The following is a 21,974-nucleotide window of genomic DNA, read 5'->3' as shown; positions in this document are numbered from 1 at the left end:
TGTTTTGTGATTGGTTTATTGCTGCCAGTGTACATATGATGTCCCTGTGTCAGGGGGAAATGGTCTGTCAATCAAGCGGAGTGCTTACCAAACTAGCACAACAACATTTTTTTTTTACAGATATTGGAATTCAGTGCACACATAAGGCACACCGCCTTAAAGCGGACAATAAGGCAAAGCATTGGACAACAGTATAGGCCAGAGTACAGTATACATTCCAATATATTGGAAAATGTAGACAACAGCCATGTGACCCCGGCAGTCTGTGTCACTGATGCACAGAGACGATCTGGACCTGAGCTGTGTGCCCGCCAGGCCTCTCGCTTGCTGGCCCCGACATAAGATAAAAACAGTATGCTGCTTTTGTTCAGTAGAGATGCATTAATGCATTTTTGTATTTGTTTTTTCTAATGAGATGTATTATTAGATATTATACTAATTTGCGTTGCCACCTATAACACCAAGCTGATATAATATGCTGACCTACATTTCTGAGAATTTTGGGAGAAATTCGGTTCTCTTTATGCACACAAATGTAGGGTTACCTGATGATTTGTTGATGATGATGATTTAATGGCCATTTAAGTTAAGAACAGTTTGTGATTACTATCAGCATATGGCAGCCTGACAAATGACCAAATGGAAGGATGTAATTAGCTGACCAAGCACTAATTAACAGAGCACCTGCAGTGTAAGAAAGTATTCCAATTACTTATTTATGGAAAGGAGAGGATAGTTCATAAGCTCTGCACCTGTGCTAAATGTGTATTTGCATTTCTCGTCGCATAGTCCTCTTTGCAGGAGTTCGTCGCTTAGTCCCCCCGGGGTCCCGCCTGATGGAAAGTTTCTTGGCGTCCATTTTAGCTGCTGTGCCTAATGACCTCTGTGCTGTCCCTTAGCTATTAGTTCTCTCCACCACAGCTGGCTATCTTTATGGGTCAGAAATATGACACAAAGCCCTTAACGTGCTGTACTACACACAACCAGTGTAGGCTTCATGGAGAGGAATAGACAAAGAAGAGGAAGGTGCATTTTTGGACACCGCTGTATGCACACGCACACATTTTCCTCACTGACATTGTGTTCGGTAAAGGTGAAGTGCCAATTTTAGGGGGTTTGCCATTCCGAGTCCACGCTGGGTAATGTAATCCTCTCATCTCTTGTATTCCAGGGTCATTGTCCTACTTCACGTATTCTTTCTCACTATTGTTCCTTTTTTATCAGCTAGAAGAGACACACAAAGACTACTTTGCAGTTGTACACAGTGGCTGACGCAAGAGTCTTGCACTCCTCCAAGCATCTGTATTGTCTTTTAGTATACTTGCAGGGTTGAAGTTTCACAAACAAAAGCATCTTAAACAGCACAGATTATTACAGTCTTTTTTTTTTAGTTTTTTACTTGATTTGCATTTTCTAAAATTATGAGCTGCAGGGCCTGGTAGGCACCGAGGCACAATATTCACCTTTGCTGCAGTCTGCACTGCTGCATTGTAGTTACATTTGTGGGGAAGTGCACATTATAAGATTGGGGTGTCACAAACGAGAGCACTCACAGAAGTGATTTGCCTTAGCGGCACATTTTCTGTGGCCTCCTAATGAAAGATCAATGTGTGATCTCCTCTCTCTTTTCAGGATGCGCCACAGCCAGAACCTCCCCTTTAATTGGCCTGTATCCAATCCATAACCATCAGGACTAGGTTTAGCTATGGATGTGAGTTAGATCCAAATGAGACGCTGGGGTGCTGAGAGAATAAATGAAGGAACATTTTTAAACTATGCAAAGAAAAATCATATTGTCTCACATTTTAGATTACATTGTTTAAACCCTTCAGGCCATTTGGGTAAATTTTGGACCAGGATTTATTCAGAAAGCTTAAATACCTTGAAATGACAGAATTAGTCCTAAAATATTGAGGACTCTAATAATCATCCCTGAGGAACACCATTAAGGCTGCATTTGAAACTCTCAGCAGTTTTATCTAGGTTGGGGGTTCTCAAATAGTCCGTATGAATAGAAAAATAATAAAAACGATATAAATAAAAAAATAGACCTGCATTTTCCAATTTTCATTATGTCCCGGCCTGCTTTTATTTAATTTGATTTAGCCATTTAGTCAAGAGCAGGAGGAAGTAGATGTTGAAAATATCAACAGACCATTAGATATGGTTACAGGAAACATGTTCTTTCCCTACGTAGCTTAGCAATGACCAGTCCCACTCATCACTCCAAAAGCATATGTTGTGCTCTGCTGTCTTCGGCTGGTTATCATCAGCGCCCCCCCAATCTACTAAGTGCCATCATTCTGTATGCACTCTTTCTCTCAGATTCAGGTCATCAGCTTTGTCACAGAACAAAATTGGGATTCGTTGGAGGTGTTTGACGGAGGAGACAACACTGACACCATGCTTGGCAGCTTCTCAGGTATCGTTATGTCTCACTCTCCACTTGTCCTATATACATTATTGTTGTAATCTAGGTCTCAACAACAAGATCTGTGTTGTTCTATGTTGTTCTCCTCACAAAAATCTTTTGTCTGCTCTGCTCATTTGTATTTATGCTATCTTTGTTAATCTCCCTTTTAACGCAAGAGGGAACCAAACCAAATGCATATGCTCTGAAGGAAGCCTTATAGCTATTTGTCAGTAGCTCACACAGTTAGTCATGGTCAGCCTATGCCAGAGATAGCATCACTAAACGCTACTATTAATCTTCTCCCTCAAGGCACCACGGTTCCAGCTCTCCTCAACAGTACTTCCAACCAACTCTACCTACACTTTTTCTCTGATATTAGCGTGTCCGCTGCTGGGTTCAGGCTGGAATACAAAAGTAAGTTCAAATAATAATAATGATTTATGGAACTCCCCAACACCTTAAAGACAATTATGAAATCCTTTGTGCATTTTTTATGAGGGCTGGCTATGTTTCGCTAGCGGCTAGAGGGTGATAAGTTGCCATTAAAAGGTTTTATTTAAGTTCTGCTGAGAAATATGTCATGTTTAATGGTGCATAGGTTTTTTTCCTCAAACAATATTTTTTATCCCTTCAGCGGTGTCTCTTACCAACTGTGCTGAACCTGTCATTCCTATGAATGGCGTGAAGGTTGGGGAGCGTCTTCAGATGAATAATGTGGTGTCCTTTCAGTGTGAACCTGGCTACACGCTACAGGTAAAATCATAAAGAGAGAGCTTTTTTAAAGGAGACTTTCTATGTTAGAGTACATCGTCTCATGGAACTCTGTTAGGGTTATGAAATATTACATTTTAGGTAATGCGTAGCGGAGCGGTAACTGACAGAGCAGCTGGCAGAACCCGCTGTGGTCGTCTAGTCCAACTAGTTATTTTTCAGGTTATTTGCTTAACTTTCTGACTATCATACTTATATGGGCGAGTGCAGTGTCGGAAATATTGTGTATATAATAATATTGTATAATCACTCTCATAAATGGCATGTACGTTCGACATGGCAGACATATTGGGTCCGCAGCCTCATACCTGCACAGTGTGAAGTAAAAGATGAGGGGGGGCACTCCCAAAGACATTAAAACAGAACAGTACACTGCACACAAAGGTCACCACAAGCTGCAGGCCACAACAGTACAAGCCACAGGTCATTGGCATTGAAAGGCGTACTTTCATGGACATTGGCCGATACTGATCAGTAGCTGATTGATCGGAGAAGCTTGTATGGACGTATAGTTTTATTATCCGATAAAAGATCTCAACACAAGTCAAGATAGGTGGTGGTTCTGCTATTGTCTGCAGCTGCATGAGTGCTGCCGGCAATGGGAAACTTTGGGAAACGTGAATTTCAGCTGTGACACTCCCTTCCCTTACTTAGTATCATCATGGAAACGTTCCAGTAACAGTTACATGCCCAAGAGGATGAAGGCAATGATACTCACACAAAATATTGACACGAGGAATACAGTTCGGACACTTTCACTGTGAAGTATACTCACTCGTATCGGTAGTTATTTAGACAATAATGCGTGTGAGTTTCATTTTTATAGTATTGATTGACCCTTGAGGAGATAGAATAAAAGTATAATATCTTTGAACCTATTACTTACCGTATTTGGATAGGATAAACATGCAGCTGTCTTGAATTGTTCCTTCATTTTAATCCAGCAACAATTTCCCTTCTCTATTGATCTTTGTCACTTAAGATAGATTTAGTCGTTTAGTCGCCACATGAAGTCATGTGGAGACAACGGGCAGCTGCTTGAAACAATTAGCGCACCAGATGCGAGTGAGTCCAAATCGCATCACGGCTTATTTGTTGTGTCTTCCGCTTTGCACATGTTGGCACACTATCCATCTCGAAGGGAAACTCACACATCACCTGCATGCCCGGAACTGTCCGACGATGGAACTACCCGCCGCCTCTCTGCATTGGTAAGATTTTTTTGCCTCCATATTTTCCCCCGTCCTTCTGGTCTTGTTCTCACCATGTGACAACTTTTCCTTGGAGATTTTTTTGTCTCACTTTGCTCCCCAGATGATTATTCAAAGCACGACAAGGCCAAGACCGTACTTTATACTTTTGATCTTGACACTATGACATTATCAGCTTTTAGTTGCAGCTTCAAATTTGAGGGTGGGACAAGTTCCCTCCCTCTGGGTTGTGCAGTTCAATATACTCTTTACCCCAGAAGCGAAGCCAACACACTGAATTAGTGCACTTCTTTGTTGTTTAATCAAATGCATCCAGTGAGAGCACTTTGACAAACATGTTCCAGCTCAGCCCATGATTGGTTGAAGTGTCTGAGATTCATTATGTCCACCGCCATCAGCATCTTCTATACGAGTAGAAGATAAGAAGCTTGCCATTATTTATCTGTGAGAGAAGAATAACGCTATATCACCTGCCTTTCCTCTCTGTGTTGACTGCGTTTGTCTTAAGTCGGTTGGTTTTCTCATCTATTTCTTTCACGCATTTCTTATTTCTCTCCCACCCCCCCTTCCACAACCTCTCACTGCTTTCTGCTTAAGTCAGCTGATGCTTTTAACATCCAGTTTAGTGTCCTTTCATCTCCTTTTTTTTCAATTCAGGAGTTCTCACTCTTTTCATCTTTCCTGATACCATCATCACTTTTATTTTGAACTATTTTGAGTCCTCGTCCTGGATTTCAGTCAAGGAAATTGTATCCACCGGTAGTTTAAGATGAAAGTAGAAGGCTGACTGGTGTATGTATCTGTGTTATTACACCTTTTAGATTCAGTCAAATAACATAGAAGGCCTTTTTGACACTCACATAGCACAATCAGAGTTGCACCAAAGTTACATTTCACTTTCTAGAGGAGTGCAGCAACTGCTATATAGACTGTTTACGTTATCCCTGGCCTGTTCCTCAATATTGTTTGCCCGTGTTCATACATCTACTTTGGACTACTTTCTCTCAGCTCAGTGTGGAGGAATCCGGGAGGAGATGGAAGGAATGATACTCAGCCCGGGTTTTCCTGGCAACTATCCAAGTAATAGTGACTGCACATGGAGGATCTACCTGCCAGTTGGTTATGGTAAGAATCAGTGGAATCGTTTATTAATAATGGCACGAGGCACAAAGCATTGGACAAATTGAGGAGTGTGTACTATTCATCCAAGAGTTCACCAGAGCTCTTGCAGAGAAGACTACTTTACAGCTTCATTCATGAGTACACTTTCTAAATTAAGGAAAACACAATACGATGGGGGCCCTTTAACAGACCATTACTGTAATATGCACATCCATTGTCCTAATTGCCCCAAGACAATGATGATGAGCAGAAGCTGTAATTGGTTCTTTTTTAAAAATGTGTCTGACTGCAAATAGCACTGGTCCAGTCATGCACTTCCCTCTGTGTGCAGGAGATTTTGTCAATATTTGAGTAGTTAATAATATTGTTGTTGCTGAGTAAGCATTGCAGCATTCTTTCTGCACCTGTACTGTGATTTTTGCACACTTGCAAAATATACTTACATGCTAAGGATTGGTCACTGGAACTCTTCAACAATGAGAAAAGGAGTGGTAAGATGTTTTCTCTTTTTGGCAGGAGCCCACATACAATTTCTCAATTTCTCCACCGAAGCTAATCACGATTTCCTCGAAATACGCAACGGACCACTGGACACGAGTGCCGTCATTGGCCGATTCAGTGGACAGGATGTCCCTTCCTCGCTTCTCACCACCTCGCATGAGACTACAGTCTATTTCCATAGCGACCATTCACAGAACAAACCAGGGTTTAGGTTTGAGTATCAAGGTAAGACACCCAACATTTTACTTTTACGATTTAATTTAGAACTGTCTCATTTAATATGCGGTTGATATTATAATTGGCATAATCATCAGAATTACATTGCTAATTGTGGAACTGACTTGGCTCTGAATATTCAGAGTTAATTTCTGCTGCAAAGCTTGATATAACTCATAATTACTTTTAGTGCAGTTGAGCTATTTGTCTGGAAAATGGTAAAAGTTGCCATTAAAAAATTAAGATGTGGCAATGAATAATAACTTGTGAAGACATAATGATGCATGATATCTTGCCTCTCATCTTCATTTAACAATTTTAACATGATATGTGCATGATAGCTCTTTAAAAAAGTGTCAGTCACTTAGGAAGTTGTTTTGCAAATTCCTCTGGATGAAAGCAATACATTGTCCTTGCTACAGGCACCAAATCTATATATTTTTCTGTCATTCCACAAACATATTGGCAAAATCGAAAAATAGCAGCACATATTTACATAATTATATGTGCATATTAGCATATAAATCAAAGATTGTATTTGCAAATACCCCCCTTTGAAGAATTTGCATGAGTTATCTCCTACAATAGGGAATCTGTGATCCATAGAAATCAATTTCTTCACTCGTATTTACATACAACCTGGCTTAAAGCGTGCTCCACTTTTGTATCCAAAGGGGGGGTTGTTCACTCTGGCTACTTGTGATGACTCAAGTCAAACATACCATGCTTTCCTAAGGTGTCCACCATCTTGCTGCTATTTTCTGCAGAAAAAAAAAAAAAAAATAACAAAATACAAACATTAACCATTTTGTTTAATGTGATTGGATGCGTTTCCCTCAGCTTATGAACTACAAGAGTGCCCTGATCCAGAGCCTTTCCACTATGGGGTGGTAGTAGGTGCTGGCTACAACGTAGGCCAGTCCATATCCTTTGAGTGTCTGCCTGGATACAAGCTCGTGGGACATTCCATCCTGACATGTGAACATGGAACAACACGCAATTGGGATCGTCCTTTCCCTCGCTGTGAAGGTAGGTCACATATGCTGTGGTTTTTTTCACAATGTACATAATGATGCAATGCATTGCAATTAGAGAGAATCATTAAGTACTGCTTTCGTGGTGCAAGTCACCCGCTCTGAAATGATGACTTCAATAATGCTAAGAGGTCCTTGTCATTGACCCATATTTCCACATGACTTTTGCTTCTGATTGTCTTAGGATTGCTAGAAATATAACAATGGGGATTTCAAGTCCACACACTCTTTGACTGTAGGCATTGAGCAAGCCGCAAGCTAGTGACAACAGATTCTATGAAGTGTCGAGCATTTAGTCAGTCTGATCAGAAGCTCATCTGACAGGTGAGACATTGGCTGATGGCTCTCTCCTGTTACACATCAGGTAGCTGTATGATATGAACACACACACGGACGCACTACCCACCGTGCCTGTGAGAAACGCATGAAAAAGCAATCTCGGCTTTGGGAATGATTGTATACACATAGGTGTCCGAGGGTGGGTCGTTAATCTGAACTGTTTGCGCCGTCTAAACGACTGTGATTACAATCCTTCTTCACGGTTCTCCTGCAGCATCTCAGTGAATATGAGCTTTTCACGCCTGCAGGAATGTTAGGTTTTGTAACTGTAAATTGAGAAATATTTAAATCCATGGGGATTGAGTGACACATACTACAAGGGAAGCTGCATTCCACCTGTAAATTGAATAAAGAAAGTGGTCAGTATGACTTTGTTAAATGTGTGGACTTTAAACAACATTAAAAGTACACTAGAATACACTTAATTTTGTGAGTATGTAGAACACTAATCTGTTGTTGGGTGAGTTTGACCTCTCTTTACCATGGTAAATCTCCATTGAAGCTGTAGCTTCACTACATGGAAGCTCGCAGACCTTGATTTTTTTAATTCATTGGTTTATTAAACCTTCAGTGCATGGTTTATTAAATCATATTACCGTTGTGGAAGGAGTACCTTGCTAGTTCATCCAGCTATGGTTGCAGCGGACATCATATTAAATGTCTGCCACACCCCAACAGGCTTCCCTTGTATCAAAGACCAGCAGCTGCCACTGCTTGACGGGTGTAGGTTCCATTGACTCTCTCCCTTTGTAGTTGCTGCTCTAGTATAGCTTCAGATCTTTAGTGAGAGACATCAACTCCCATCTACTAAACACAGAACACATATAGTCAAACAATCTGGCACACTGATGCATACTGCATGATCTCCCTCTTGCTTGGTTCTTCCTTCAGTGCCTTGCGGTGGAAACATCACATCGGACAACGGAACCATCTTCTCTCCACGTTACCCAGAAGAATACCTGAACTCGGCTGACTGTTCCTGGTTGATCACTGTGGCTCCTGGCTTTGGCATCAAGCTCAACTTTACCTTGCTTCATGTTCATGGGCCCCATGATTTTATTACGGTCTGGTAAGGAATTGACTTGTTTGGATATATACTATCATCACCTTTATAATGCATGACTGACACAACCATATATGCAACCAAAGACTTGTGAGTCCTTGTTGAGCCACTCTCCCCAACGCAGGCTTCAAAAATGTGCCAACATGGCACCACAATTACCTTATGAAAGTCTAAATGCATTGTGTTGTCCTCTATTCTTTGCAGACATAGTAAATGATGAGTGTTTTATTGTGCACATTTTACATCAACTGATTTCATGTCAGAAAGCTGTGGTAAAGAGCGAAAAAGATGCTATTTTTCCACAGCAGATAAATGTCCCCTACTGGCTTGATCTTTCCCAGCAAACTCCCTGAGCGCCAAAATGTGGACTATCATGTTCCCCCAGTTTCAACTTAGCACCTCTGTGTATCTAGCCACTGAACTACTGAGCCAAGGAAATGGTCCCAGTAATGGCAGCTTGGCCGGAGTGCAGTCAGGCAGCGGTCCCCAGCCAGCCATTTCCAGAGCCGCTTGTAATCTCCCATGCCCACTCTGACAGCCAAAGACAGATGGTTTTTAAGATGAATGGTTGTGGTATAATTCGGGGAGCTGACTTAATCGGCCATGCCCATGCCAGGGGACATCTCAGACAAGGCTTCTAACGACATTCCCATCGGATGCTAGTTATTAGAAACAGTCCAGTCCAGATCAGCCAATCCATGCTTAGATGCAATGTTTCTTCATTTTAGAATATATCAGTCTTGATGTCAATGTGTTGTTCTAATCAGGGATGGTCCACAAGAAACGGCAAGGAAGCTTGGTGTGTTCACCGATGGTGAGCCCAACGAACCTCCCAGCAGCACATCCAATCAGGTGTTGATCCGTTTCCGTAGTAACACAGAGAAAGGTGGATTGTTTCGCATTGACTATCAAGGTAGGTCCATCTTTGGCTGTCCTGATGCCCGGTTTTTATTCCTGACTTTTTTTTTTTTTTTGTCAATAAAGCTTACAGGCTTCAGTTCTGTCTGCCTCCGACCATCATTCCAAATGCAGAGATCCTGATGGCAAGCAAAGAGTTTAAAATAGGTATGGCTGGATGTTTATTACATGCACACATACAAGGTCATATTCATTGAAAGTTGGGAAATATTGACACAACTATGCAAGAGTCTATTATTCCCCATCCAAAAGCCAGTGACACTGACACCGTGTTCCATCCCAAAAAGCTTAATGATCACCCTTTTCTAAACGCTGAACGTTTTATTTTCTGTGAACCATATGCTGTTTGTGCCCTGACTAAAGATGCTTTCCTGATTGGACGTTTTGTCCTGTGATTATGTTGTTAATCTGTCAGAGTAGCCATTATCCCCAAACTTTCTCTCTGTCTAGGTGACATAGTACGCTATAGGTGCTTCCCTGGCTACCATCTCAGCGGCAATGACATTCTCACGTGTCGCTTGGGGACTTATTTGGAGTTCGAGGGGCCTCCACCCTCATGTGATGGTGAGTGAATCAGATATCAAGTGATTTGCACCTTGCCTTAAATATGCTGACATATTGTCTTTAGGTAAATTGCTCCACAACATACTGTTGTGTGCACAATTTTGAATTAAAAAAAAAATGTTTCTTTATTTTTCTCCTATACTACTGGTGTATTTGTGCACTCCTACCAGCTGGGCCACATTTCTGACTCCCATGGGTGCTGCACCAGCCTGCGGCCATATAGTACAACAGCTCCATATCAGTTTGCTGGAGCTTTTCATCTCCATGGATGCTGCTTGCTTCCCATGAGAACTACGAACGGCTGCTATGTTGCTCTCTTTGTGTTGAGAATCATCCTCCCTATGGACCTAATGGGTGCACCGTTACCGACATGCTCGGTTATCATGCTGAATGTTGTGCTCCTCCGGGCGAGAGAAAGCGAGTGCACAGAGGGGTCCCACTGTTTCACTCTTAAAAATATTATGAAAGCATATTTTTCCAGATATTATTGTGCTTCTGTGCACATTCATTGCACACCTTGTTATTTAGTGTCTCACATGCTGGGTTAGCATATTGAGTGCAGTGCTAAATAGGGAAAATATGTAAATAGTTCAATGAAAATCTCTGTCACGAGTGACTGACAGTAGAAAAGGAAACAATATGTTCAGCTCAAGACAGATGGAAAAGGGGATTTCTTTTTTTGTTTTGACAATACTGACATGGGCACACAGCGGGTGACATCCTGGTCAATCACTAGAGCTGAAATAATGATTAGCATTTATACCAAAAATTGCATAAACAGTTCATGGCTGAAAAAGTGTCCGACAACAGTGCCGGTGATGCTTCGATAGAAACACAGGCCACAAAGCGATGGAGGAATACATGCTGACTGAAGGTACAGATTTAAGATCCAATCCTTGCTTGGCACTTCTTAGGTCACTTCAGAGGCGCTTTGGTGCTTTGCCCATAGAGGTAAGGAAAAAATGTCTATAAGGATGTTTTTGTGCTATGAAATACTACAAGCCATCTGAGGTTGCCACACTAGCTTGACACTTTCTAGGTCACTTCATAGGGAGGCAAGGAAAAACACCCTCAAAGGAATAAACCCCAAACAGCACCAGGACTCGGTGTCGGATGTTTCTCTGTCTCCACTGTGCTTTGAGACAGAAAGTTGCAGGACAGAGGTGAAATAGAACAGGGCGAGGGGTCTGTATGGACTAGCTCTTCCTAAATTAATCTGCTTTTCTGGAGAGTTTTGTTTTGAGCAAAAATATGTTTGACCAGAGGTGAAGCAGGAAGGACAGGCTTTACCGAGCCAAAGGACAGCGATTGAGAACAGGAGAAGAGTTTAGTGCTGAGGCGAGCAAGGGGAGGACAAGGAGAGACTGAGGTTGGAATGCACGGCTCATTGAAATGCACAGGACATTCCGGCTGCAGCTGCACCTATCAAATCACCGCTTCTGGCTCTCATATAGAGCACAACCCTTCTTGCGCATCTAACTGCCCATGCACATAAACAAACATGTATGTTGCACTATAAATGTGCAAACACACTCACAGCGCTCTGCCATTCATCTGGCTTAGAAAATAGTGGATGGTGTCACTGCGGTGGTCTCCTAGAGAGCGGTGCCAGAGCCTCCAGCCTGTTTTGCAGTGCTGTTTGCCCCTCGGCGCCAGTATCCTCTCTCATCCTCTGCATTGCCTCTGACTGCACTCCTCCCCTCTTCACTGACTCACCAGCATCACACTCTTCTTATGTAACACCCCCACCTGTCAGCCTTCTATAGGAGGTGGTTTCAATCACAACATTTGTTTATGTGTCTTATCAACACACGCTGCCTTGCTATATTGCTACAATCACACACATCCTCTCCTTTGTATCACATCCAGAGACTTGTTGCCAGACATGAGTGGATTTTCCATCGCTCACATTTGCCGCCATTCAAGCAGACACTTGCGCAATATTCAATCTGCCCCGTGTTTGATCGTGCAGGGCCGTTTTGGACCAGGGACATAGGGACTTCCAAACATCTCATACGCACAAAGAGGTGGCATCAGCACAATGTGTTCCGTGTGTGAATGCATTAATGGAACACAAATGGGCTCTGGTGATCCAAAAAAACTCCCCCCTAGACGGCTTGGCTGCCTAAAACCTGCATGATTGTCCTTCACATTTGTTTCCCAGCTATAGTTCTTCCTGCACCCCCTGTGCTTGCCTTTCTATCTGGCTCCTTTTTATCTTGCAGACTGTTTTTCCTCACCATGCCCCCTTACTTTAAGTCCCAGAGAAAGGATTACAGCTGCCCCTTATTCACATCGTCATTGTCATCCCTGACTTTTCAGAGTTGTTACGTCCTGATCCACGCTAATACTTATGTAGTGGTCCGTCCCCTTCAATCAGCTCCTTATCACCCCTCAGCTTATGCTAATTAAATTCCCGCAAAGGCAAGTAGAACACTGCAACGGTATAAGGCTTGATGTATCCCGGATTTATGCGAGCTCCATGCCGCCATTGTCTGGCCTATAAACAATCCGCATTGTTTGCTTACTTGACGCAATCCTTGAATTTGAGCAATAATGATGCTAAAAATGGTAACACTTTTATATATTTTGTTACAATGACAGCCATTCCATGTTTACACTCCAACATGTCCGAAGAGAAGAAGGAAGAAGCAGAGTTTATTAACTCAGACCACCTAACTTATACCACCTGAAAGCATAGATGAATGAATATTACACACACCATGTGCTCATGTGAGAAGGCCTGTCTCGAACGTCCCTGTTTACTCCCTCGCTCGCCTCATTAAAAGGCAGATTTCATTTTGAGGCCTATCAGCACTGATCGCACCTCGCGTGTGGAAGCCTCTTTCTTCGCCTGTCAGATTTGTCCCCTCGTGCCCGTTTGTTTACAGCCAAACACAACCGCGCTTCATCTCAAAGTGGGTCGGTTTAATAAGTAGCGGGCTATAGATAAGAGCCCCCCAGCCTGTTTTTTTCTTTTTCCGTCATGACAGGCACAAGGCAGTTTTGAAAGGTCACTGACAGCACTCATCTCTCCTTCAAAGAATTGATCATTTAATGAACTCCACTCTTATATTTTATGTGCTACTCACAGGATTAAATCACTTCAGCTGTCAGTGATGCGTTTAAGCCTTTTTCAACGCGTGTGGGTATCGATGCCCTCTTAGAATTTGTTATTTTGGATCAACAAAGATTACTATGATGTCCCTGTGGTGTTTCACATATGCACGTAATCTTATTGCATCTATCTCACAAATATAATAGGAAATAGAAAAAATATGCGCTGTGATTTTGCCCCCTTCTGTACCTGTCTAGGCCAATGCAATGTTTTCTACCCTATTTGTCACCAATGGGGATTTGCACCCTGGTGGCTGAAAGAATAAAATACTAAATAATAATCCATGTCTCTATGCATGGAAAATGAAACGAGAGTGTCAGACTCATTGTTTCTTTGCATTTACTTGTTCAACAGCAAACACATATTCAATAGCAGAACATGCTGTTCTAAAAACTTCTGGCATGTATTTTCTACAGGGAGTAAATACCATATTGACCTGAATATTAGAAAAGCATCTGACGACTGGTAGAAATCACATTCGTATTGCCTCATTTTATGTTTGCTTACTTTGCTCCTGATTGTGTATGTGTGACAGACAGAAAAGCTCTGACTCACTTGGGGAAAACTCGCGCCACCTGTTGGTTTGCATGTGTAACGGTTGCAGCTGGTTGGCAAGCGGCAGGGTTTTAGCTTGATGGCTAGCACTCTCCACCCACAATCTGTGGACCATGGTTTGAACCTGTAGAACGTGGGGCTGGATAGAACAAGCGGGTTCATATCAACACGCTATCAGTGTGTTTGGTTTCAATGCATGTGATTGCATGTCTTCGATGAGTTGGAAGAAGCTGATATGCTAAATCCCAATCAACACGCCTCCCCCCCACAGAGCTTTTGAGATGTGCAGACATCCACAGGGGATGTGCAGAAAATTCCTATAGTTTGTACACATGGATTTCCATCATGTTTTATACATATCACTGGTTGCTGATATCAAACATACAGATATTAACCATTTGCATAATTTATGGTAATCCCCATGTCATTCTCTTGCTCGAGATGCTCACCCTTGGATTTGAGACTATTGAGCATAAATTGAATTGCAGGAAACCATGTTAAACGTATTCAACAATACACTGGAAGGGCATTTGCAATTCAGCGAGCGACACACCTGACATTGTGAGATTTCCTCAGGCAATAAATCCCACTTAGTTTGCACGCCAAGCATGATGACAGCAAACACTCATAATCATTTGTAAACGCAGTTTAGCCGGGGCACTTCGCTATTTTTCTGCCCCCACTGACTTTATAACCTTTTTCTATATTAGAATGCAAACAGGAGGGAAAGCAGGCCACACACATGGGCTGAAGCAGGTCCACAGGCACCAAGAGGGCTCATTGCCCCCAAATTAATGACCTCGCCCTTGCACATGCAGCAAATGTGACTTCCAGGCAAGTGTGAATTGACATCTGTCACACGCGGACAGTGGCCAAAGAGAAAAGATTTAATGCTCAAGGCCCTTCATTAGTAATGGAACATATTCGAGGACTGATTTAGCATAGTCAAGTCTGGAGTGGCACGTGCTTACAATAATATGCGTCTTCCCAATTGAATGTTGCGCTGCAGGGTCAGGTCAATGAACTACAATGAATAAACCTCATGTGTTCATGCCAAAAACTATCACTGTGTCGCTGCTGACAATTTTGTTTTTGTTGTACCCTTCTTATTTGACTCGGCAGTGACGTGTCCCATGAATGAGATACTGACGGCGTCCACAGGTGTCATCATGAGCCAGTCACCGGGCACCGGCTTCCCTCACTTTGAGTCATGCTCCTGGGTGGTGAAAGTGGAAGTGGGATACAATGTCACTTTCACCATTGAGCACTTCCAGACGAGCCGTCAATTCGATGAGCTTGAGATCTTTGATGGTGAGTTTACATTTTTAGTCTGTGTTTACCAAATAGCAATTAGCAACACGCTCAAAGGATAAAATGAACTAGAGAGCCACACACCGTCTTGCCTTTGCGGTGACAGAACATTTACATCTGCTTTGTGCATTTGCGCGTAATTACAGGCGCAGTCAGCAACGCTGGCAGGCTTCTTAGAGTAAATGGTGGTCATATATGCTAGAGTTGCTGATTAGTGCATTTTATTTATTTATTTCTCTTTTACTGCGAGAAAGGAAGCAGGCATTCACTAACCTTGGGGCTGCCTAACCAATTATGGACCTCATTTAAGAAAAGAGTATATTTAGATTCGATTCAAAGTGAAACTACAAGCAGACTCTCTCCAAAATATACATAACCGGGCTAAATTAGCACATTTCAAGATTGAAGCTGTTCAAATTGCGGAAACATTCACAAAAATGTAGTAAAATAGTACTGAAAGTACTGTTGTAGTGATGAAAAGTGGGACAGCACCTTTGACAATGGCATTAAAAAAAAATACATCAAACTGAACCTAAAATATCTCCCAAAAGTAAGCATGACCCTCACATTTCAACAATGGTTTTGTATTACTTTATATCTTCTCAATATTATAGAAACGAGACCTAACATTTGCTGTCCATATGAATCTATTCACTAGCTGCCATCCACGAGTTGCACGAGTGCTGTCATCACTGGGGAGCTATGGTTATATTGGGAGAAACATGAATTCCAACATGTACTGTGACATTTCTAGATTATTCTTCTTTAAGAAGATATACTTCTTCGACTCAACATTTGTTTCTTTATTCAGGCCCATCAAGACAGAGTCCTCTCCTGATTACTCTCAGTGGTAACTACTCGAGCCCACTCAGCATCACCAGTTCCAGTAACAAAGTCTACCTGCACTGGTCCTTTGATCACACGACCAGTCACAAAGGCTTCCGTATACGCTACTCAGGTAACAAATACCTTTTTTATTTTTTTTAATAACGCAAGGTTGTGTCCCTGTGTTCCTTTTGGCAAAGGATAAAAATCATATATGGATTTGTCACTCTGCTGTTTATGTGATTGTATCTGGAGTATATTATTCCTCCATCACTTTGTTATCCAACTGCATCACAGCAGCTGGAAATATGCCCCATCTCCATGACAACCTATCAGGCTGAGATGCAATATGCAGCCTGGGAGTCAGTGTTTCTCAAACTCTTCTTCAGTATTGTTTTGCTGAGCGCCACCTGTACAACCGGCTATGAATTATGACTTTGTAAATATTTAAAAGGCTCCCCTAGCTCTTTATCAACACAACTCAGCCAAATTAACTAATTATTTCCCCCCTGGATGTCCTGCCATTCACCTGGCCTTTTCCTCCCTTGCTGCGTATTTTACATTATCCTCAGCAATGATTGATTATGCCGTAGGAGGCTACATGGCAGATGGATAGATTGATTGCAGAGAACCTGCAATATGCAATGGTCAACACGGTAGTACCTCATGGTGATGGAGGAACAGATGGCACAAGCAAATTTGCTGTGTGTTCTTTGTCAATCAATTTTCTCCATCCAATCATGGGCTCCATTCCTTCCGTCCCACGTTTCATTGCGTGGCACAATGCACCTGCCACTATCTTCTCTGCTATCTCCTTTGGCTTGAAATCTCTACCTTTTGTGGCTCTCGGCTCCTTATTGCCCATTCCTGTCCGCTTCACCTGCCCACGTCGATCTGCATCCTTTGAGCAGCAAGGTTGATTGCAATGAGACAAGACGTCTTCTAAGAGGCAAACGAGAAGGAAGGTACGAGGAGGACAGAAAGGGAGGCAAATGAGTTTGACACTGATTGAAGTGAAGAGTTGAAATAAGCTCCCGAGATGTCATTCAGGGTGACTGACAGGAGATGTAAAATCACTGAATTTGAACATTGAATGTGCCTAGAATTTGTATAGGAAGCAGATCTGAATAGTACATGTATCGCAAGAGTATACCTTTAACATTTCCCTCAAACATTTAAAACCATATTAAAATGTTGCTGAAATATGAGGTGTGGTAATACTGATTAACTATAATGGATAGAGCTTTTTTTGTACTTCCACTAGGTAAGATATTGTGCCCAGAGTCTCTTGTTCTTTCGACTTGTTGCTAGCACCATTTGGAATGATGTACAATTATTGCAGCCTTCAATTTTGCCAACAAACAAAAACAGATACTGCAGTCCAATGATTATGTATCCATCATGTTTATGATCTTCCTCAGCATGCACTGACAAACTCCAAATCAATTCTCTACTGTGTCTCCTTCCCAATTTCCTATATACTGTATATCCTGCTTTACCTCGACAGCCATAGTGGGGACAAATGCAAAGGAAATCCAGGGCTCTTTAGCATTAAGCCTTCACCCCCTCAGCAACATCTTGCATTGTTGCTGGGATTATATGCTTATCCGTATCAGTACACACGTTTGTATTGTGCTCTTTTTCTTGATTTTATTTAGCGGCCTACTGCAGCCCACCAAGCTACCCTGTAAACGGCACAGTGCACAGTCTTACGGGCACCAAATTGGGAAGCACTCTGCGTTTCAGCTGTGACCAAGGCTTCCGACTTATCGGCCAGAGCAGCGCCACATGTACACGGACCGCACAGGGGATCTATCAGTGGAATGCACCAGTGCCGCTCTGTCAAGGTGAGGGTGAAACTGTAATCAAAAGATGAAAAATATAATTACAGTCACCATTTTGGCATACTGAGTGAAAGATAATATCATTGCAAAGGCATTACAATTACAATCACAATGTGGTATTGAAGGTGTGTTATGGAAAACTGACTTTTTAATTGCTTGCATACACACATGTGGGCGTCTGGGGTACCTGCACAACCAGTTTCACTTGCAGTAGAGGGGGGCATGGTGACAAAACAAAGGAAAAAGTAGCTGCCTTGAGCAGGGCTGTTCTGTACTATAGCTATATATCTGGAGAAAAGAAATCACTTTAGTTGTGCCATCCATTAAAATGAACAAGAAACTGAAGAAATTAGTGGTCAATTTATAATGTTTTTTTTCCATGAGAGTACATATATGAACCTTTGTAATCGGTGAAAAAATGCATAAAAATTCCAGCAAGCAGCAAAACAGAATGCCACATATAAATAAAGCATGCACTCTACATTTGATGAACTCCCTCTCCTTCCATGTCAGTCATATCCTGTGGAATGCCAGTGCCTCCTGTCAATGGCAGCATTATGGGCCAGGACTTCTCTCTCGGAGCCAGGGCTTCATACCGCTGCAATCCAGGATTCCGGCTTGCAGGGCCTGTCACCACTACAGTCGTTTGTCAAGAATCTGGCCGCTGGAGCCCCATTGAGGCACCCCCACGATGTGTCCGTAAGTATTTCACTGAATTTCGTTCCATTGAATACATTTCAGCTACAATGAATTTGAACTTACAGCGGTGACCTGCCCTGACATTGGACACTCTGCAGTCGACCACGGCCGATGGAGATTAATCTATGGAACCCAGAACCAATATGATACTATTATGATGCTCATATGTGACCCGGGGTATTACTACAGGGGTCAACGCGTCATACAGTGCCAGGCCAACAGCACCTGGAACTACCCAGATCCCCAACCAGCCTGTGACAGTAAGTGAGCAGCCAATTTTAGCATCCTTTGGTTTGGATTGTGAAAAAAAAATGTACACTTTCCTTTTTCAGTCATTTCCTGTGGTGACCTTGGAACGCCACCAAACGGCAACAAGATTGGAACACTGACTGTGTATGGAGCCACGGCAATTTTTTCCTGCAATACAGGCTACACTTTAGTCGGGTCCCGCGTGCGAGAGTGCATGTCCAATGGACTCTGGAGCGGAACACAGGTCCAGTGTCTGGGTGAGTTCACTCTCTAAAGTGCTGCTGTGCAAAGCTAATTTCTTAAAAAACGTCATGTCTGCATGCCATGTATTGAGCTAGATTATTTTCTTTTTCCAAAGCTGGCCACTGCGGCACCCCTGAGCCCATTGTGAACGGGCAGATCAATGGGGAGAACTACAACTATAGAGGTAGTGTTGTATACCAATGTAACCCAGGATTTCGCCTCATCGGGGTGTCTGTGAGGATCTGTGAACAGGATCACCGCTGGTCAGGACAAACCCCCGTCTGTGTCCGTAAGTACTTGTTAAAGTGAGGAATCTTGTAATAGTTGACACATATTTGGGTCCCTTGATTGGGCTCTTTTGCAAAACTCTGAACAGGGCAGTCAAAAGAGGACTATAGGTGTGCTGCATTGACCCTCGGGGTATTTTGCCACTGAGGAAGTGTTTTAATATGGCCCCTTTAAGTGTTTTAACCACCATTAAGTGTTGTTTTCCTCCTCCCAGCTATCACATGCGGTCACCCCGGTAACCCCACCTTTGGTGTGACCCAAGGATCCCAGTTCAGCTTAAATGATGTGGTCCGTTTTATCTGCAATACTGGATATGTTCTCCTGGGGCCCGTTAAGTCCACATGCCAGGCTAACGGGCAGTGGAGTAGCGCTCTGCCTCGCTGCAAAAGTAAGTGACATGTCTACTATGAAGTGATTTGTACAGTCCTATATCTGGATGCGAATATCAGTGAATGGAAGGATAAAGAGTACAATTGAAAATGCTAGATGACTATATCAGACCATGTAGGTGATGGTTATGACACTGCAGCTAATTTAGATGCATGTGCACTGTATGTAATTCACATGAGTATATGGCCTTGGGGGTTGTTTTTTTAATTTGTTATGGGTCGTTATTAAATCAACTCTAGTGCAATTCAGAGTCATATCTTGTAGAGTAACCACTGATGATCCTAACACCCACTGGGGGAAATCATTGAAATGATGCCAATGACGAGGAATTGAATTGAGACGGCAAATAGAAGAAGAATGATTAATTAAATGACCAAATGGTCAAATGAGTTTCTGTGTAATGTACTATCGAAGCTAGCTCACCCTCAAGGCTCACCTGTGAGAGAAACATTCACAGCATCCTTGAGATAAATTAGTTTTTACTTTATAGAATTGATGCTCTTCAGTCATTCAATATGAGTAGTTTTTTTTGTTTTTTTTTTCGATCTCTGAATTTCTGGTGAGAAAGACTTGGACTATAACTGACTCAATGAAGGACTTTAATTAGTTTAATAACTACGTGTGTTTTATATCATGATTGAAAATATGTTTTTGGATGTTAATGAATAGACTGGCGAGGTCAAACACCTGTGGATTGCTTCTGCAGTGGAGTTTTACTGTACACATGAATTATGTAGGTCATGTAAGCATTGGAGCTGCATGGCACTGTGAGCCACAAGTATTAGAGATGTAAATGTAAATTTGTAAATGAGATTTATCACCTTAATTAGCATCACAGGTACATTGTTTTAGGCAAACCCACCACACGCTGGATGTGTGATCATTTGTCTCGCCTCGCCTCTCCATCGTCAACTCTTAGCTTTTTCTTTTCAAAGAGGTGGAGCAGGAGTCAGTTAAACAAAGATAATGATTTCCGCTGGCTAAAATAGTCTATGGCCTCAATCCATAACGTGTAGAGCGCTCACAAATCACAACCAATTTGAGTCACAGCTACAGCGCCTGCCTTTGGGCGACTCATGTTTATTTGTCTTTCATTAATAAAAAGGCGACACGAGACGAGAAAAATGTGCCACTTACAAGGCCATTACTTGGCAGGGGCTCAAGAGGAGGTACAACTGGACGGGGTTTTTAAGTGAAACAGATAAATTACTCTTTTTCATCCATTTGCATCCCTGTTGTGAACAAAGTAAATTGCTGAGACACAGAGAAGGGGTAGAATTAAATAAACTCTACTTCTTCCTACCCATTTCCGACATGTTAACTTGTGGAAGTGATATTCCTCGTAATTCGTCAAGCATGTCTGAAACAGATAAACCATTGGCACTGATTCGGGTAGGGTTAATTGAGTTATTTGTGTCTATAGTGGATCTCTGCATAGTTGCGATTCAGCAGTCTCCGTCAATGTTGTTTTTTCTGCGTCTCATTCACTCTGAGTCTGTAAAAATGATGTATATTTGAAATGACTATTTGATGATTTCATTCGGATGAATCTGATTCGACTATCAATTTCATGTGATGAAGATTGTACCATTCTGACGATATGGGGGGTGCCCACGGCTGTTGCTGAGCATACATTTTACATAAAACCTTGTTTTTTGTTATAAATGCCTATTTTGATTTTTAAAAAATCTGCCTTATTTGTGTTAATAAAGAATTGACAATGGTGTGTGATTAACAGAAGACCTATATTTAGGACGGCAGTGCGTCTCTTCCAGATTTGCAGTTTTGTAGTGATTATATTGCTCATATCGGGTCTGGTTTACACATTGGATACTGAAATTCACAGTGCCGGGGTCTTCACACTCCACAAAGTGCTCGTCAGTGATGACAAACGTAAACAAAGGGGAGGATACGAGCTGAGCTCAAGCTAAACACCGTGCAGATTCTGCTTACCAAACATTTCTTCACTAATGTATGGCCTTTCGTGAAAGAAATGGACTCTACTCACCCACTGCACCGTCATTATTTTCACAGAGACATGATTAAAAAACAGAGTACCACACAATGTTAGCTGCTGGCCACACACTTCAGGCTGAGGTGGAAGGGGAGGGTTTTGGAGCTGAATGTCATCTCATAATTACAACAGTCACTACATGTTGATCTGAAATTGGAGGACAACGTCAATGTCAAGCTAGGAAGAGGGTTTGGAGAGGGACGAGCGAGCCTCGTGACAAAAATTTACATTTTTATGGCCATCTCAAGTACTCGCCGAGGAACGTAACCTCTACCAACAGCAGGGG

General features: G+C 42.3%; 1 protein-coding gene across 1 annotated transcript in view; it reads left to right on the top strand.

Moving 5' to 3' along the window:
• The window catches only part of csmd2 (CUB and Sushi multiple domains 2), a 153,093-nt gene that overhangs the window by 106,362 nt on the left and 24,757 nt on the right, over nt 1–21,974 (top strand). Inside the window, exons 37-55 of the mRNA XM_058046312.2 lie at nt 2,326–2,422; nt 2,723–2,827; nt 3,048–3,166; nt 4,326–4,395; nt 5,404–5,520; nt 6,034–6,243; nt 7,075–7,263; nt 8,499–8,676; nt 9,438–9,583; nt 9,655–9,735; nt 10,039–10,152; nt 14,948–15,136; nt 15,948–16,094; nt 17,620–17,808; nt 18,319–18,504; nt 18,570–18,764; nt 18,837–19,010; nt 19,112–19,285; nt 19,499–19,672. Of these exons, the coding sequence (XP_057902295.2) occupies nt 2,326–2,422; nt 2,723–2,827; nt 3,048–3,166; nt 4,326–4,395; nt 5,404–5,520; nt 6,034–6,243; nt 7,075–7,263; nt 8,499–8,676; nt 9,438–9,583; nt 9,655–9,735; nt 10,039–10,152; nt 14,948–15,136; nt 15,948–16,094; nt 17,620–17,808; nt 18,319–18,504; nt 18,570–18,764; nt 18,837–19,010; nt 19,112–19,285; nt 19,499–19,672 (2,854 nt within the window). The remainder of the gene's footprint in view (nt 1–2,325; nt 2,423–2,722; nt 2,828–3,047; nt 3,167–4,325; nt 4,396–5,403; nt 5,521–6,033; nt 6,244–7,074; nt 7,264–8,498; nt 8,677–9,437; nt 9,584–9,654; nt 9,736–10,038; nt 10,153–14,947; nt 15,137–15,947; nt 16,095–17,619; nt 17,809–18,318; nt 18,505–18,569; nt 18,765–18,836; nt 19,011–19,111; nt 19,286–19,498; nt 19,673–21,974) is intronic.

Source organism: Doryrhamphus excisus, linkage group LG7 (assembly GCF_037039965.1).
Source record: "Doryrhamphus excisus strain RoL-2023G ecotype Guam linkage group LG7, RoL_Dexc_Guam_v1.1, whole genome shotgun sequence".
In the NCBI taxonomy this organism is placed as follows: domain Eukaryota; kingdom Metazoa; phylum Chordata; class Actinopteri; order Syngnathiformes; family Syngnathidae; genus Doryrhamphus; species Doryrhamphus excisus.
This window is presented reverse-complemented; position numbering and strand designations above follow the sequence as displayed.